Source organism: Lagenorhynchus albirostris, chromosome 20 (genome assembly GCF_949774975.1).
Source record: "Lagenorhynchus albirostris chromosome 20, mLagAlb1.1, whole genome shotgun sequence".
Lineage (NCBI taxonomy): Eukaryota > Metazoa > Chordata > Mammalia > Artiodactyla > Delphinidae > Lagenorhynchus > Lagenorhynchus albirostris.
The window spans coordinates 50,505,380-50,522,097 of NC_083114.1; the positions used below are offsets into that span (position 1 = coordinate 50,505,380).

At 54.5% G+C, this 16,718-nt stretch overlaps 1 protein-coding gene across 1 annotated transcript in view; it reads left to right on the plus strand.

Moving 5' to 3' along the window:
* Positions 1 to 458: 458 nt before the first annotated feature.
* TIMP2 (TIMP metallopeptidase inhibitor 2) overlaps positions 459 to 16,718 on the plus strand; it is a 51,401-nt gene continuing 35,141 nt past the window's right edge. The window contains exon 1 of the mRNA XM_060133100.1: positions 459 to 913. Within this exon, the coding sequence (XP_059989083.1) occupies positions 784 to 913 (130 nt within the window). The 5' untranslated portion in view covers positions 459 to 783. The remainder of the gene's footprint in view (positions 914 to 16,718) is intronic.

The window sequence follows — 16,718 nt, forward strand, 5'->3', positions numbered from 1 at the left end:
TCCAAAGCGCACATCCTTTTCCTCAATCCCTGGCTAGAATCTCAGGGACCCCAGGGGTGGAAGGGAATCAGGCAGTGTACATCTCCAGTGCCAAGCTGGAGGGGAAGGTGTGGTGCGTGGGCCGCCTGTGCCCTGGAGGGGTGGGCTGCGAGTCCCAAGTGCTGAGTCAGGGTCCACTGGGCACTGTCCTCCGCAGCGCCCCCCCCTCCCAAGCTCTGGAGATTTGGGAGGCTGCGGGGTACGGTCCCGGACGGTAGGAAGCCAGGTGCGCAGCGGCGGGTCCCGGCGGTGCCAGGCTGGACACAACAAAAGCCGGGCTTGGGGGAGGGCCGGGAGGCGCGGGAGGCGAGCGGGGAGGAGGCGGCTGGGAGCTCCCGGAGCCGGCATTGGCCGCCCGCCACTGGGGGGCGGAGCCCAACAATCCTCGGAGAGCAATAAAAGGCCGGCTCGGCCCGCGCCCGCGGCGCACACAACCATAGAAGGCAGCTGAGTATCGGCGGCCAGGCCCGCGGCGCGCTCGCTCGCTCTCTCGTTCGCTCGTTCGTTCGCTGCCCCCCGGCCCGCTCTCGTCTCCGCGCTGCCGGCCGCGCCCCGCGCCCCCTCATCGCCCCCGCGACCAAGAGCCGAGAAAGTTTGTGCGGCGTGTGCGGGCCGGAGCGGAGGGCGCGGCCGCGGAGCGCCGCCCAGACCCGCGCTGCCCCGGCCGGCGAGAGGGGAGCGCCCCGAGCCCAGGCGGCGGCGGCTAGCCGGAGCCCGAGCCCGCGCCCCCGCCCCCCGCCCGCCATGGGCGCCGCGGCCCGCAGCCTGCGGCTTGTGCTCGGCCTCCTGCTGCTGGGGATGTTGCTCCGCCCGACCGACGCCTGCAGCTGCTCCCCGGTGCACCCGCAACAGGCGTTTTGCAATGCAGACGTAGGTAAGGACGGCGACCCCGCCCCGGCCCGGCGCCCACCGTCCCTTCGGGACGTGCTGGACCCGTAGGTTTCGCCGGCGCCCCGCCCGCCCGCCCGCATCTTGCAGAGGGACCCAGCGCCCGCCTCCGGGGCCTCGGTGCCTTCTAGAATCCTGCAAGTTGATGCCAAAATCGTACTTTTTACCCCCTTCCTTCTCTTCCTTTATTTTCCTCTCTGCCGAGATGCTTCTCAACCTCAAAATTCCACCGAAATTCCGCTGCAGCTCCAGCCCCAGAAAAGGGAGCCAGGGAACGGATTGGATTTTGGCAGGCGGAGGGCCCCGGGATGCCAGCGCGGGGGGTGGGGTGGGGAGGGGGGGGCGGAGCGGGGAGAGTGCGGGACACAGCCTAGGGGGTGGGGGGACTCTCGACCTCGGTGGGTTGAAGGACCGGGGACCCCAGGAAGAAACTTTCACAGGTGAGATGGGACTTGGGCTCCTCTGGGCTTGGAGCTGGGTGGGGAAGAGCTGCGCTGCCTGGGCCTCTCCCACCAAGCCGCCTGTGGGGCTCACCAGATTAGGCTGGGGCTGGATGGAAGCTTCCCTCCCCTGGTCAGGTTCCCCAAGGGCTCAGTGGAGCAGCTGGAAAGAGCCCCAGGGCCGGCTCCTCCCACGTCCTGCCCAGGAGGCATTGCACACAGGGACAGGCAGGAGGATCCTTGAGTGGTGACTGCTTTTTCAGGACATCCACACAAGCTGGGGACTTTGGTGACTGGAGGTTGCAGGTAGTATGGCTGCTCAGAGTGCCCGACAAATATCTGTTCCCCTCAGGACCCCTTGCTCCCCACACATGGGAGCTAGCGAGGAAAGGAGGAGAGCCCAGCTATTTGTTCTGATAAGCAGAGGGGCAGGAGACAGAAGTGGGGAGAATGCAGCAGAAATGGGAGGAACCCGCTGGGCCCTGGAGGTTTCCATCCAGTTCTGACACTTGCAGGCCTCTACTGCCCTGGTGACAGTCAGCCAGGTTTTCCTGGGGCAGGTTCAGTTTAACCAAAAGGATGGGTGCACAGCAGGTGGGCCTCTGCAGCTCACTCTCACCTCCTGACGGGTTTGTTTTCTGCCACTAAGTCTCAGCTGCCAGCCGTGCATCCTCTTGCCAGCTGTGGTGAGGCTGGGCTGCCCTCACCTGTGCAGACTCAAAGGCAGGGTCTCCGGCTTTCTCCTCTTGTCAGCCATGCCCCTCTGATCTCCCCACACTCCCCACGGCTCCTGGCCACGCTTCAGTTGGCCCTTGGAGCTGCCGCTGTTGGCCTGGCGCGGGAAGTCTTCAGGTGACCCTACCTGTGCGCCTCACGTAGCTCAGGCCACCTGCACTTGGGGCACGGTGTGTGCTTGCAGAGTGGTTTCCACACAACCCGAACTGGGGAAGTTCTCCAGTTTGGCTTCGCTGCTCAGCAAGACTGGTGGGGGGAGGAGAGGCTCCTCCCAGTGGCGGAGCCAGGATTGGCCTTGCATGCGGTGTCCCCTGGGAGTCCAGGCCTGTCCAGGCCCCTTGCGGAGAGAGAGGCTGTGCTTCTAGGGCAGAATCAGGCCCAGGCTCAGAAGGAATCCGTGGCTCAGGAGACTCTAGGGCTTGGTTCACAGGGGCTGAGCAGGAAGGGGTCGGGCCTTGGGTCCACCTCACACCCCTCGGCCGCACGGAGAGAATGCCCAGCCAGCCACTCCCATCCTTGCCCAGTGTCAGCTGAGGCAGCGCTGGGGCCGTTTCTGCTTTGGGTTTGGATCAAGGGCAGCAAAGGTCAGGGTGCAGCAGTGTCCGAATGCCCCAAGGCCCCCTCTTGTTTTGCGCATTACCCTCTCCTCCACCTGCATCTGCTGGCATTTATGGCTTAGTCATCACATCAGCATCATCGTAGAGCCAAAACTTTTAACCCCAGCCCAGCTCAGAGGTTCCACAGGATCGCGCCACAAAGCCCATTACATTAGGTTCCCATGGCTGCTGTAACAAGTGACCACAAACTGTGGGGCGTCAAACGGCGAGAATTGATTCTCTCCCAGTTTAGGGGGCCTGACATCCAGAATGAAGGTGTTAGCAGTGTAGGTTCCTTCTGGAGGCTCTGAGGGAAAATCGGCTCCACCCCTGGTGGCCCCAGCAGTCTTTAGTGCCCCTTGGCTGTAGACACATCACTCCAGTCACTGCTCTGTCTTCTGGTGGCCTTCTGCTCTGTGCGTGTGTCTCTGTGCCCTCTCCTCTTATTAGAATACCCATCATTGGATTCAGGGCCCTCCCTAGTCTGCTATGACCTTATCTTAACTTGACCATATCTGCAAAGACGCTATTTCCAAATAAGGTCACATTCACAGGTTCTGGGTGGACATGAATTTGGGGTGGATGCTGCCCAGTATTGTTCCATGGGCAGCCCTTCTGTGCTTAGTCAACTCGGGATATGTCCCAGAGACATCCCAGGGTGGCCATGGAGTGAACCCCACAGTGAAAGCTGTAGCCTTTCCACATGTGCCTCTCCTTTGGGTGGTGCAAGTTCATGGCTTCAGGGTGATGATTCCCCGCTCTGGCCGAGAGCATAATTGCCTCGGGTCTGGGTCTCTTTGTAGACATCGAACGTCCGGCTCAGACCTTGGCTTTTGTAGTTTTAAAGCCCTACAGGTGACTGTGCCACCAGGGCAGTGGCCCGGGGGTTCAGGAAGGGTGATGGTCTGCTGTACTTGGGGTCCCTAAAGACTGACCTTTAGTGCAGTGTGCTGGTTCCTTTAATTGTTGGCTGGACGCAGGCTTGTGAAATGGCTTGGTGTCTACAAGAGGCAGTTGGTTTAGGAAACATTCATTTTTCTGTCTGCCTGTGTAAGGATTTCTGGGGGCATCTCCTTAGCTCTTGCAGCCGGTAGGATTGGAACTGGGGTCGGCAAAAGAGTTTGTTATGAGGTTATGAGATTGAGGATGAAGGGGTGGGAAGAGGTGACCGGGGCTCCTCCTGGAAGGCCCCGCTCCCTGTCCTTTCCAGAAAAGTGAGGATGAGCTTCCTTTCCAGGAAGCCTTTTCGCGTCTCAGAGCCCTGCTCGGATGTGCCGCCAACCTCGTTTCCTCTCATCTAATGGGGTCCTTCGCCATCTCCTACAGGCCTGCACGGCTCCAGTAACCTGGCTGGAAACCAGCTTTGGGCTTGCTCTTCAGGTAGTGCCACAGTGCGGGAGCCTGGAGTTCCTTAGCCAGCTGAGTGGCTTGGCAGACCTGGGCCGCTTGGGCCGGTTTCTGGGGTCGAGGGTGAATCCAGGAGCTCTCTGGGCCCAGATGATAAACTCTCCCCCACGGCCTGGATGGCGAGGCCCAGGGCCACTGTCTCCGAGGAGGGCAGTCTCCATGCCGTCTTTCTCAGGATGCTCCCATTTCTAGACGCTGCTTTTTGCAAACCCTCCGGTGGTCTCTAGCACCAGCTGGGGCAGGGCCCACAGCCTGGTTGCCAGGGCAAACAGGCTGGCCTTGGGCACACGCTGATGGGGGCCAGATAGCGGCCACTCGGGGAGAAACACAGTAGGCACTCAGAAGCGGCAGCATCCGCACCAAACATGCGCTCGGGAAAAGCAAGGCAGGTGAGCTTCCTGTGCGTTGAGTGAGGCCTTGAGCGCACGGGGGCTGGGATGGGGGTGGTGCTGTGTAAAGACACTGTTGGCAACTCCTTTCGCAAAGTGTATAATCAGTCTGTGTTTCGTAATCCCGATTTTCCTATCGGGCTCACCTGTGTTGCAACAAGCAGTGACAGGGTGCCCAGCTCTGCCCCAGGGGACATAAGGGAGAAGCAAGGCATGATCCCTGCCCTCAGGAAGGAGCGCTAGGACACCGGTGCCAAGCAGTGTGGAAGCACGTTTAAGACTGTGGGTCAGGGTGGGCAGAAGGCATGTAGACTCCCCCCACCCCGCCCGCCCGCCAGGGGCGTGGCTTAAAGTAAGTCAGCCTCCATGTGCTTCGGGCAAATAATGAACCAAGTAACTGTCACAAGGTGAAAAGCATTTGGGCATCTGAAGAGAGATAACGGGTTCCGATGAGAGGATGGGGAGGGGGCCTTGGGGGGCCCTCGAGTTCCTGGGCTTGGTCTTGGACAGTGTTCCTGGAAGGATGTATTCTCCAGGGGAGTGACTGGAACCTGGGTTGGGAGATGGGAAGAGATGTGTGCAGCGCTTGGAGGCTGTGCTGCGGGCATGGCACGTGGCTGGGAGGGAGCTCTCCCCACCCCACGTGTTCCTCCCTCTCTGATCTGAGGACATGGTGCCAGCCTGGGGCCTGCTGGGTCCCCTGGAGTCGGTGGTCCTGGCCGCTAGTCCTTGAGCTGCAGGTGGGCTTGGGTCCTGCCGCTCTTCTTTTTCATCTCAGCTGGCTTGCCCAGAGCATCCCATTGGTGCGGGTTTAGACGACTCCCAGGCTTTGGGGGTCGGGGGGTGGACGCAGCCACCCTCGTCCTGATGCAGAGCTGCTGATCCAGTGCCCAAGGGGCTGTGGGAGCAGATGAACCCCTTGGGTTCCAAAATGGCTAAGAGGTATGCTTGGAGGACCCCAGGAGGTCTGAAGGATGGGAAAAAACAGCAGGAAAAAGCAAAAGCATGTGTATAACTGAATCACTGTGCTGTGAACCTGAAACTGTCACAACATTGTTAATCAACTGTGACTCCAATATAAAATGAAAAGTTAAAAAAATAAAAATTAAAAAACAATGAAATGGGCTTCCCTGGTGGCGCAGTGGTTGAGGGTCCGCCTGCCGATGCAGGGGACATGGGTTCGTGCCCCGGTCCGGGAGGATCCCACATGCCGCGGAGCGGCTTGGCCCGTGCGCCATGGACGCTGAGCCTGCACATCTGGAGCCTGTGCTCCGCAACGGGAGAGGCCACAACAGTGGGAGGCCCGCACACCGTAAAAAAAAAAAACAAACAAACAAACAAAAGAAAAACAATGCAATATATAAGTACTAAGGAAGTAATGTACGAAGTGATGACTATAGCTAACACTGCTGTATGACGTATAAGAAAGTTAGGATTTGCTCTCTTAAGAGTTCTCGTCACAAGGAAAACATTTTTTTTGTTTTTTATTTTATATCTGTGAGATGATGGATGTTAATTGAACATGTTGTGATAATCATTTCATAATACATCTAAGTCAAATCGTTACGCTGTACACCTTAAACTTATACAGTGCTGTATGTCAATTATATCAATAAAACTGGGGGGGAAAAGCATGAAAGGAGATAAAGAGAAGGCAGACTAGGGGTGTAGGTGCCACCGAGCTCTCCCCTGCCTTGGAGCTCGACTCAGGTGCCTGCCCTGGACACCCCTCCACCCTGCAGTGTGTGTGAGAGCACACGCACTCCACACACACACAAACAAGGGGCTGAGGGCAAGTGGTCTTGTGGCTAGGATGGTCTTTCTGGAAAGAGAAGGGCAGACTGAGGAAATCAAGGTTGAAAGCGTAAAGAACCCTAAATTGGAGGATGGAGCTGGGGGAACATGTACCAGGCATGGTTCAGTGCATGATTTTGCAGTGCCAAGGACAGGGACAGGCTGCCTGGGAAAGGTGCGAGAGAGTCTGGGTACAGAGCAGGCTCGGGGGCAGGAGGGCCCGAGAGGCAGAGTGGGACTGGACATCTGGTTTATCACATAGCGTTTGCATTCCATCCCGAGGGCCTGAGGAGAGGCATCGAGAGTGTGTACCTGTGGGTGACAGCGGGCATCCCCCAGGGAGTTTGCTGGAAGGCAGTTGTCTGAATTAGCGTCCCATATTGGACCCTTGGGGCTCAGGGCGTGGGCATGGGTATTTCTCAGACTCTCCAGGTGATTCTGACACCCACCACCAAAGTTTGCACAGAGCAGTCATTTCCAAAGCGGGTACCCAAGACAATCTGAGTGTGAGAAGAGAACGTTATAGATACCTCACTATACGGATCGACAGGTGCACTTGTGCATAGTTTTAAACGAACAGGTAGATTTTGAGTGCTGGGCTAGGCTTCTGTTTAGTTGCTACAGGATCCGTAGACTGTGAGGGCCATAGGGGGTCGGGGTGGGGGGAGGCTTATGTGAGATGCCCCAGAATGCTGGGAGGAAAGGCAGCCAAGGGAAGTGGGGAGGGAGGAGGACTTCCAGACTGAGGGGCGGTCTGGGTACCAGCGTCTCAGAAAGGGCAGGAATGAAGCTGGCTCCCCCAGCCCAGGCCCAGGCTCTCCCAGGGCCCACCTCCAGGACCCCTGAGGCCTGGGCTGGCTGGAATCCTGGAGCCTCTGGCGCCGCCATCACTGCGTGCATGTGCAGCTCCAGTGAGAAAGTGATAGAGACCCAGGTGAACCCCATTTTGTAGCTGACAGAATTGGGGTCCGCCTCGTCCAATTAGCATCCTAGGTTAAGCTACTGGAGACCCCAGCAAGGCGGACTGGGCAAGTGTTTGCTGTAAAAATTAAATTGAGATGTAATCTCTATAAAGAAGGGTCCTAACCTGGGGGGCATAGACGTCTGTTCAGAGATGGGCCTGGTGGGGGGCGGTCTTGAGCCCTGAAACTGTAAGCAAAGCTCTGTGTGTGTGTGTGTGTGTGTGTGTGTGTGTCCATGTTTTTCTGTGGACAGGGGCCATGGCTTCCACCAGGTTCTCAAAGGGGTATGTGACCCCTAAAAGGTTAATCACTGCCTGTAAAACACTTTTTTATGGCCTGTGGGGAGGAGTGAGAGACATGGTGGGAAGGGGCTTTGAAACCAAAGGGTGGGCAGCCTTGCGCCCGGGCGCAGCAGCAGAGCCTGAAGCCCTGGCAGTGGGAACCAAGGGGGGTCTTTGTTGTCCCCCCACCTCCCCGAGAGCTGTTAGACATGGGGGGGGAGGGAAAGGTAGCTGCAGGCAGAAGAGCAATGTTAAGGGCTTGTAGTCAGTCACCCAGGTGAGCGGAGCAGGCACCTGCACGAGGGAGGGACTCAGGAAACGGAAGGCAGGCAGGGGTTGACCAGCTGGGACGGGGGCTGCCTCTGGGGTTTGACCTTAGGGCCAGGGCCAGGCATCCCCTAACGTGGTCAGGTGTTCAGTGGGGTTCCCTGCTGAGTTCTGCTGAGAGAGACAGTGGGGTCTCCGGCTGTAGTAGCTATAGCAGATTATGGAAGTATGTGAGGGGCCTCGGAGGGAAGAGGAAGTGGGAGCAGAGGCAGTGGAAAGTGGGAACACATAGGTTTGGAGCAGCATGGTTAGGGCAGCTGCTCTGCAGCCCCACAACTCAGTCCAGGGGAGAGATCTTGGGCAAGTGCCCTCTGCCACGGTTTCTCCATCACCAAAGAGGGGATAATAATTTACCTACCTTTTAAGGTTGTGGGCAAAGATCACAAGAAAGGGCAGAGGTGCAGTGCCTAGGACGGTGTCCATAGAGGCTCTCGGGGTTGGGGCGGGGGGACTGGCTCTTTCTGTGCCAGATGCTGTGCTGGACGTGTAATCTTCACCCAGCCCTGAGGTCTGGCCGTGGTTATCACACAGGTGGGGGGCGCAGAGACACACAAGCCTGGGCTCTGGTGCCTCCAGGAGGGCCCAGGGGACTAGGAGGGAAACCGTGGTAGTTCTGTGAAGGAAAAGTGACTGTGACAAGTAACAGTAACAGCAGCTGTCATCATCCATGCTAAGTGCTTAGAACTGTGATCCACACGTTCCTCGTGTTAACGCGTCTGATGCACAATTATCCCCATTTTACAGATGATCAGACTGAGGCACGGGCTGATTAACTTGCTTGGGTCACATGACTATCAAATAGCAGAGTAAGAAGACAGAGGGTTTTAAAATGAAAGGAGACTTAACAGCGAGGAGGCTGAACGTGGCGATTCTGGTCCACCTTGGCTTGGAGGGAGGGGGTGGTCTCTGGGGAACATGAAGGTTGGAAACTCCTGGAAGCTGACCTTGTTCGTGAGATTTGCTCATCAACTGGAGATGAGCTAATTTAGATTAAGCTCTATCCTGACAGCAGAATATTAAGCAGTCATTTTAAACAGTATTATAGATTCATGTTTTTGACCTAGAAAAATGTTCAGAGTGCATTAAATTTAAAAGCCCAGTTACAGTCAGTATGCTTTCACATTTCAAACACTGTCTAATATAATTTTTAAGTGCACCATGCATAACTGTACATTGTAACAAAAAGTTATCAAGCAAATACTCAAATTAAGAGACTAGTCATTGCCACCCTGAAACCTCAGTTAATCCCTCCTGGTCCCAACCCCCTCCTTTCCCTTAGATAACCACTGTCACGGGTTTTTATGGTGAAAATTCCCCAGCATACAGAAGTTTTATTGCTTCTGTATGTATCTCTATCCTTTTTTTTTTTTTTTTTTTTTTTTTACTGTGCATGTACAGAAAAGTCTGGAAGGGTGACTGTCAAAATTCTAGACAGTGGGTGAGATCAAGGGTGATTTTTATTTCGTTTTGCTTATCTGTATGTTCTAAATTTTCTGTGATTAACGTGTGTGAGTTGTATAATTATTTTAAAGTTAAAAGGCAATGGGGAGACAGGGGTGGAGGTTTCTTCAGGATGGGGAAGGCAGAGGAGAAGGCTGAGGGCGAGAGAGTGAGTGCCCTGAGCCCGGAGGGAGGGGGAGCGCGTCCAGGGCTGCCCACCTTTGCCTTCATCCCCCAAGAAGCAGATTAGGGAAGGGTTTATTGCCTCTTAAGAAGACTGTTATTGTTTTTCTGCCTCAGAGACTTACGCTTTACTGAGGTGTAATTCACATACTGTTCACCCACTTAAAGTGTACAATTCAGTGGTTTTTAGTGCAGTCACAGAGCTGTGCAGCCATCGCTACTATCTGATTGTGCAGCATCCTGAGGACCCCTGAGCTGAGTACATCTGAGGTTTCCGAGGTGAGACTCAGGTGGTGTGTTTCCACCTGGTGCTGCCCCAGCAAGGCCGTGCCCTACAACAGGACGCACAGGATGCAGTCGGCCTCCTAAAACTCTGCTGGCCTTTCAGCGCTTTGCAAACTGCACCCTGGCCCCAGACTGCCTATTGTGGTAAATACAGTTTTGCTGGGATGCGGCCACGCCCATTCCTAATACAAAGTCTGCAGCTGCTTTTGAGCTACAAGGCAGCGTTGAGTAGTAGCGACAGAGCTACATTAGTTATTGTACCATCTGGCCCTTTATGAGAACTTCCCCCCACCCCCCTGGGTGTGAGCTTCCTGGGGCTGGCTCACCTCTCACCTGATGGCCCGCTCCCTGCTTTCCAGAAGAAATGATGCTCGTGGATATCATTCTCTGAACTGACCCCGAAGATGCAGCAGGTCTTGAACCTGTGGGCCTAAGAGAGGGAGGGATGAGTTTAAAGGCCATAACCCCTCTGTAGTGGAACGTTCCGGGGTGGAGAGTCCCTGGGGACAGAGCCTGGCTCAGGATGAGTCTTCATGTGGCCCTTTCTGATCTGTGGTCTGGAGATCTTGGTTGGCCTTTCCGGGAGACCCCTTAGGGTCAGGGCATCCTCACGAAGTTGGCTCAGCACCCCGGCTCTGCACCAGGCATGGCCGAGGCCCCTCTGATGACAGTCAAAGGCCCTAGTTAGGTCTTCCCTGGTTGGCACAATGGTTGAGAGTCCTCCTGCCGATGCAGGGTACGCGGGTTCGTGCCCCGGTTCGGGAAGGTCCCACATGCCGCGGAGCGGCTGGGCCGTGAGCCGTGGCTGCTGAGCCTGCGCGTCCGGAGCCTGTGCTCCGCAACGGGAGAGGCCACAACAGTGAGAGGCCCGCGTACCGCGAAAAAAAGAAAGGCCCTAGTTAGGAGGCGCTTCAACAGCTGATTCTTAACCAAGGACAGAATGAAATGGACCGACATTTTAGAGGAAAAAAGACAAAGTGGAAGGTATTGGGAGAAGAAGCCTGGGCCTTTGGAGCCTGTTAGAGCTGGTTCTGAGACCTGACTCTGTGCCTCTGTGAGCCTCGGTTTCTTCTGTAAAAGCAGAATTAAACTCCTCAGGGCCGGGCCATAGCAGATGCTGAGTGAATTTCTGATGTATGAGTAAAGTGTGCAAAAGCATGAGAGGGACTCAATAGATGTCAGCCCCACCCACTCCATCTAGAACTCTGAGACCCTGGATGATGCTTCTGTGAAACCTTGTGGCCTCTGTCCCCAGAGCTCCTCAAGAAGAAAGTCATGTGTGTGCAAAAGGGAAATAAACCTCCTCTGACATTCCTGGACCCCTCTGCTTTCTCTGTTCTTCCTACAGTGTGTAAAATTCAGCCTGGCCTCTCTCTCTGTGGCCCAGCGCACTTCTGCTGCCCTTCCTTTAGTCCAGATCAAGAGTTCAGGGCCGGTGGATGGGTTTTCAGCACAGGCCACGTGATGTGAGGGAGACGCGCTCACGCCGGCTCCCAGCACTGTATGGAAACTGTACTTCTGATGGTCCCCTGCTCTGCCTTCTCCGTGCCGCCACTCCCTGGTCACTCCAGGTAGTTGAAAATTCACTGTGCAGAGTTGGTTGACCCGCCCCAGGCCGCCTTGTCCTCACCTGGGTCCCATGACATGTGAGGGTGTAGAGAACAAGGACGGGGTGGGAAGGATGCCAGGAATGCGTTAGATGCGGAGGTGCGCAGGAATGATCTTATTGGGCCACATGTCTAGAACGTTTGCAGGCACGCGATGAGGTCTGAGCTTGCGGTGACCCCGGGCGCCGCAGCCTCTGGAGTCCAGGGTGCTGTCAACAGACAGCACTCCGTGTAGCCGGGAGAGAATGCCGGAGGTCACTCGTGGGCTTCAGGTTCCTGTGGATTGTTCTGCTCCGAGGGGAACATCCCTTTCCAGGAGGGCTGTTGACCCTATGACAGGGCGATTTTGGGGGCAGGCACAGTTCTCTCCTGGGGGCTTCTCTCTGCAGCCCTCCAGCATTTAATCTTCAATCCTCAGAAGCCCCTGGGAGAAATGGCCCAGCCATGCCCAGGCAGAAACCAGGTATCTCAGGAGGAATGGTGTTGGAGCAGAGCCATGATGAGCACTGTCAGTCCCCAATTCTTGGTTGTGACATCTTGGCCCCTTGGCCCTGTTGGATCTAGGGCAGGGAACAAAGGAATAAATCTCAGGTGGTGTTTGTTTCTTGTGCACCGGTTCGGCGTGGTGGGGGGGGAACCACCGGCAAATAGTCACCAATCATGTCTCTTCGATAAAAAAACATTGACTGTCTAGGGATTTTCAGTGCAAAAGGACTTCATCTCTTCCATTTCACAAGGACTCGTGAGGTAGGTGGTAGGTCAGGCAGGTGTCCTCCCCTGTCTGGATGGAGAGCAGTCCATGATTTACCCAAGGTCACGCAGCCAAGGGCGGCACCAAGAATCTAAGGAACTGGATCCTGGCTCAAGTCTCTGGAAATACATCAGATGTCACAGCTTTGGCCATTCCGTTGCTCTGTTCTGTGTGGCCAAGAGGCTTGTTGTCCTTGGAAGGGCTGACGCTGAGTAGGTGTGTTTGGTCCTAACCTGAGCAATTTAGAAGCTTGGAAGGGCATTTTGACAATGCTGATCAAGGACTTTAAGTCTCCCCTTGAATGTCAATTGGTGCAGCCACTATGGACAACAATATGGAGGTTCCATAACTAAAAGTCAGACTCACCGTGTGATCCAGCCATCCCACTCCTGGGCGTGTGTCTGGAGAAGACTCTAATTCGTAAAGATGCATGCACCCCACTGTTCATAGCAGCACTGTTTACAATAGCCAAGACCTGGAAACAACCCAAATGTCCGTTGACGGAGGAATGGATAAAGAAGATGTGGTATATTTCTACAGTGGAATATTACTCAGCCATAAAAAGAGTAAAATAATGCCATTTGCAGCAACATGGATGGACCTAGAGATTATCATACTAAGCGAAGTAAGTCACATAGAGAAAGACAAATGTCGTATGATATCACTTACATGTGGAATCTAAGAAAATAATATAATGAACTTATTTACAAAACAGAAGAGACTCACAGACATAGAAAACAAACATGGTTACCAAAGGGGAAAGCTGGTAGGGGCAGGGGGGAAGGATAAATTAGTAGGAGCTTGGGATTAGCAGATACAAACCACTATATATAAAACATATAAACAACAAGGTCTTACTGTAGAGCACAGGGAACTATATTCAATATCCTGTAATAAGCCATAATGGCAACGCATACAAAAAAGAATATATGTATGTATAATTGAATCTCTTTGCTGTACACCAGAAATGAACACAAAATTGTAAATCAACTATATGTTAATTTAAAAAAAAAAAGAAAGAGTCTCCCCTTTGGTCAAGCAACTCTAAAACTAGGAGTTTTTTTGAGGGAAATAATGAAATACATGTGCTGGCATCTCGTGACGAGGATGCTCACCTCCATCCTGTTTATCTCAGTTTAGAAACAGATACAGCAGCAGGGCAGTGGTCAAGTAAATCACAGCCTCGGATGCTCTGTGGGACCAAAGGTTGTAGAATTTTTTTACTGAAATGTAAACTGTTCAGATAAAGGAGGGGAAATTAGGCTTTCTTTTGCAAGTGTGTGTTTTCTAATTTTTCTCTGTTGAACTTGAATGATATGTGTCTTTTTTAAAGTCAGAGTTTGCTGAAGTGTGGGTCTGACTGTGCTCAGCAGTAGGTTGGGCCGCGCTATTAAACCTGGGTTGGTCCTTGTTCATTGACGGGCCCCATGGAGCAGAGACCACTGAGCAGAGCAGGTTCATCCAGAGGATGGGGGCTGCATCCTAGGAATCAATAAGATGGAGTCGGGAGAGCCCGGGCTTCAGTGAAATATCTTCAATGCAGGAACTACCTGGGGAGCACGGCAGTGGTGGCCATTCCAGAATGCGTCAAAGGCCCCACAAGCTGAAGTTTTTGGCCACCATGATATCTGCACTCTCCCCAAGCCCCGCCCCAAACTTGTCCCATGCTGAAGGTGGGTGTACATGATCTTGCTGAGAAGAGGCTAAGGGATTGGGGGCTGGGTGTGCTCTGGGAAAGGAGAAATGGACGTAACACTTTGTGTCTATGGGGCCAAGAAGAGGGGCCCAAAAAGTGGGTGGGGAGCTGTGGTTGAGAAGTTCAGGGGCAGACTTCCTGCCCCACGCCGGGTCGGGGACCACATGACCTCCCCAGGGCCCTTCCAGCCCCACACAAAGGCTTTCATCCCTGGATCAGCTCTGCCTCCAAGGTTCCAAGTCCCTGCTGTTGACTTTCGCGAGAAAGCAAACCCTGAGATCGGTTGCTTTGACATTTTGGGGCTGTTATCATGTTCCCCAAACTAAATTTCTCAATTGTCAAATTTGTGGAGGGTGCCCTTAGCCCTAGAAACGAGGTCAGGCATGTCCTATTTCTTATTTTGGGTGGATGGGTGGGTGGGTGGGTGACATGGGGGCCCCAGGCCAGCATTCCTTCCCCCCACCTCCAGTCGGCTCAGCTCAACAGTGGATCCTGGAGGGGCAGATATCCCCAACCTGAGTGGGACCAGACGCCCTCCCTGTGGGAGGAGGGGTGGCCAGCGTTGTCGGGAAGCCCTGACCTTGAGGTGCAACAGCTCAGAAGAGTGACACCCCGATGAGGAACGTCACCGTGCTGCCAGGCTGGGACAGGAAGGATTTTCTCCCTGCCAGACCGTCTTTAAACACCGAAAGCACGCGCACGTCAGGCATCTTCACGGGGCCCCCGAGGTGGCCATCCCTCTGCGCATCACCCCAGCTGTTTGAGCCAAATCTTTGTGATCGGTGGACTCACAACAGGTGTGCTGACAGGTGCTCGTCCTCTGGCTGGCTCGTCACTGTCCCTGAGTTCACCCCCGCTCTGATGTCAGAGCACAACAGCTCTGTTGTTCCCATGGCAGCGGCTGCCAGAGTTCACCAGCTGGGGCGGGTGCTGGGCTGCTGGTGGAGGTGGGGAGCTGCGATTCCAGCCACCTTTGGTCAGTGGGCCCCAGAGACCCAATGCAGGGCACCCAGGGCTGAGGTTCTTGTTGTGTCCCTGCCCCCTTATCCATTGTGAGGGTGGACTTCTTTCTGTGCCCAGTGGTTTGGTGAGGGCGCCTTGGGAAGTGGGCCAGTAAGGGTGTCCAGGCCACATGCCAAAAGGCTAATTGGAAAGTCCTTGCACCACGGGGTTCTGCATATACAGTGGGATCGGGGAGGATGGGCAGTGGAAGCTGGTGGGATGGGGTTGGGAGTGAATGTGGTGGTTTGGTGGGGGAGATCATCACACAACAAGAACAGTTGTTGGCACTGGGGACCCCTGACCTAGGTGGGGTAGCTGCAGTAGTAAGGCTGGAGGGAAAGCAGATGACGTCGTCAAGAGACATTTAGTAAGGCGCCAGTTGGATCAGCCGTAAGCAGCCCCCCAGCTAGCCTGGTATCTCCTGTGAGGTTGGAAGAGCCTGTGCCTCATGTCTGTCTTAATGAAGCTGGTCGGGGAGGTAACGGAGACAAGATGACAAGGGCTTGTTCTCCTAGAGGCTGGCTGCCCGGCCATCTCAGCCTTCTAGAACTGTCGTTATCCTGAGTGTGCATCAGGGAGATGGTTAAACATGCAGATTCGCAAACCCCACCCCAGGATTCGGGTGGAAAAACGTGCGGCGGGGCCTGGCCAGGACGCATAGTCTACCGTGATCACCTCCCCACCAGGTGATTCTGGTGCAGCTGGTCTAACACCCAGCCGGCTTTATGAACCACTACTCTGGAACTTAACTGAGGGAGAGTCAGGAAGTGAGCAAAAGTGGAAGCTCTGGGCAGCCCACTGGGTGTCACAAAGTGTATTTCTAGCAGCTAGAACTCAGAGAAATGGAGTTTAAAATGTTTCTGATGTTTGTTTTATCTGGGCTTGGCTCGGATGCCTCCAGTGATGGGTGTCTCACTACCTACCAAGTCAGCCCAGTGATTTCAAGACAACCCTGTAGAAAGTGCTTCTTTCCACCCGGGCCAATTTCTGCCTCCCTGTAATGTGTTCTTGGTGGTCTGGTCCAGGCATCTGGAGGCACGCACAGTAAGTACCACCCTCTTCCCCAAGCAGCTTGCCAAGGATGTGGGTGTTTCTGATGGTAATGAGCGCTAGCATCTGTGTAGATGATGGGTGTTGCTGTTATTATCCCCGTTTTACGGATGAACAGAGACTGAGGCACCCAGAGTTAAGAAACCTGTGCTAGGTCACACAGTCAATACTCTGAACCACCAGAGTACACTGTTCTAGACTCTTAGGACTTTCCTTCCTGTGACCTGTTTTTGTTTGTTTTTTCATTCTCCTCCTGAACTCTGAGGCGCTTCTTCCCATCCTTAACCACTCTCTGCCTTTCTGAACCGTATCTGGGAAGACATACCTCTCCCTTACTCAGATTTTCTCCTTATTTAGTAAAAGTGTAATTCTCATTTAGTGTGTATTTCTCATTAGGTGAATTCCTAATAATTTCTTTTCTTTCTTTTTTGTTTTTTGCCGCACCGCGTGGCATGTGAGATCTTAGTTCCCCGACCAGGGATTGGAAGCGTGGAGTCTTAACCCCTGGACCATCAGGGAAGTCCCCCTAAAAATTTCGATAGTTGTATTTTGATTTTAAAACTTGCAGGCCATCCCGTTTGATCTTCACGCATCCCATGGGGTGGGAACAGGGTGGGTGTTCCTCCAAGTGCCTCTTTCACGTTGCGGCTGGGAATGTCCAGGTGAGTCTCACCTGTGCAGGGGCTGGGCTGGACCATTACCCTGCTTGTTTTAGGCGTTTCTAGCAACACAGGTAACGATCGCATTGGCTCTTTTGGTGACCACGGTCTCTGCCGACTGAGCTCACAGCCGGCTCGGACCCTCTCGTCTCCAGCTTTGCTCCTTCGGAGCTACATTCTCCGCTTG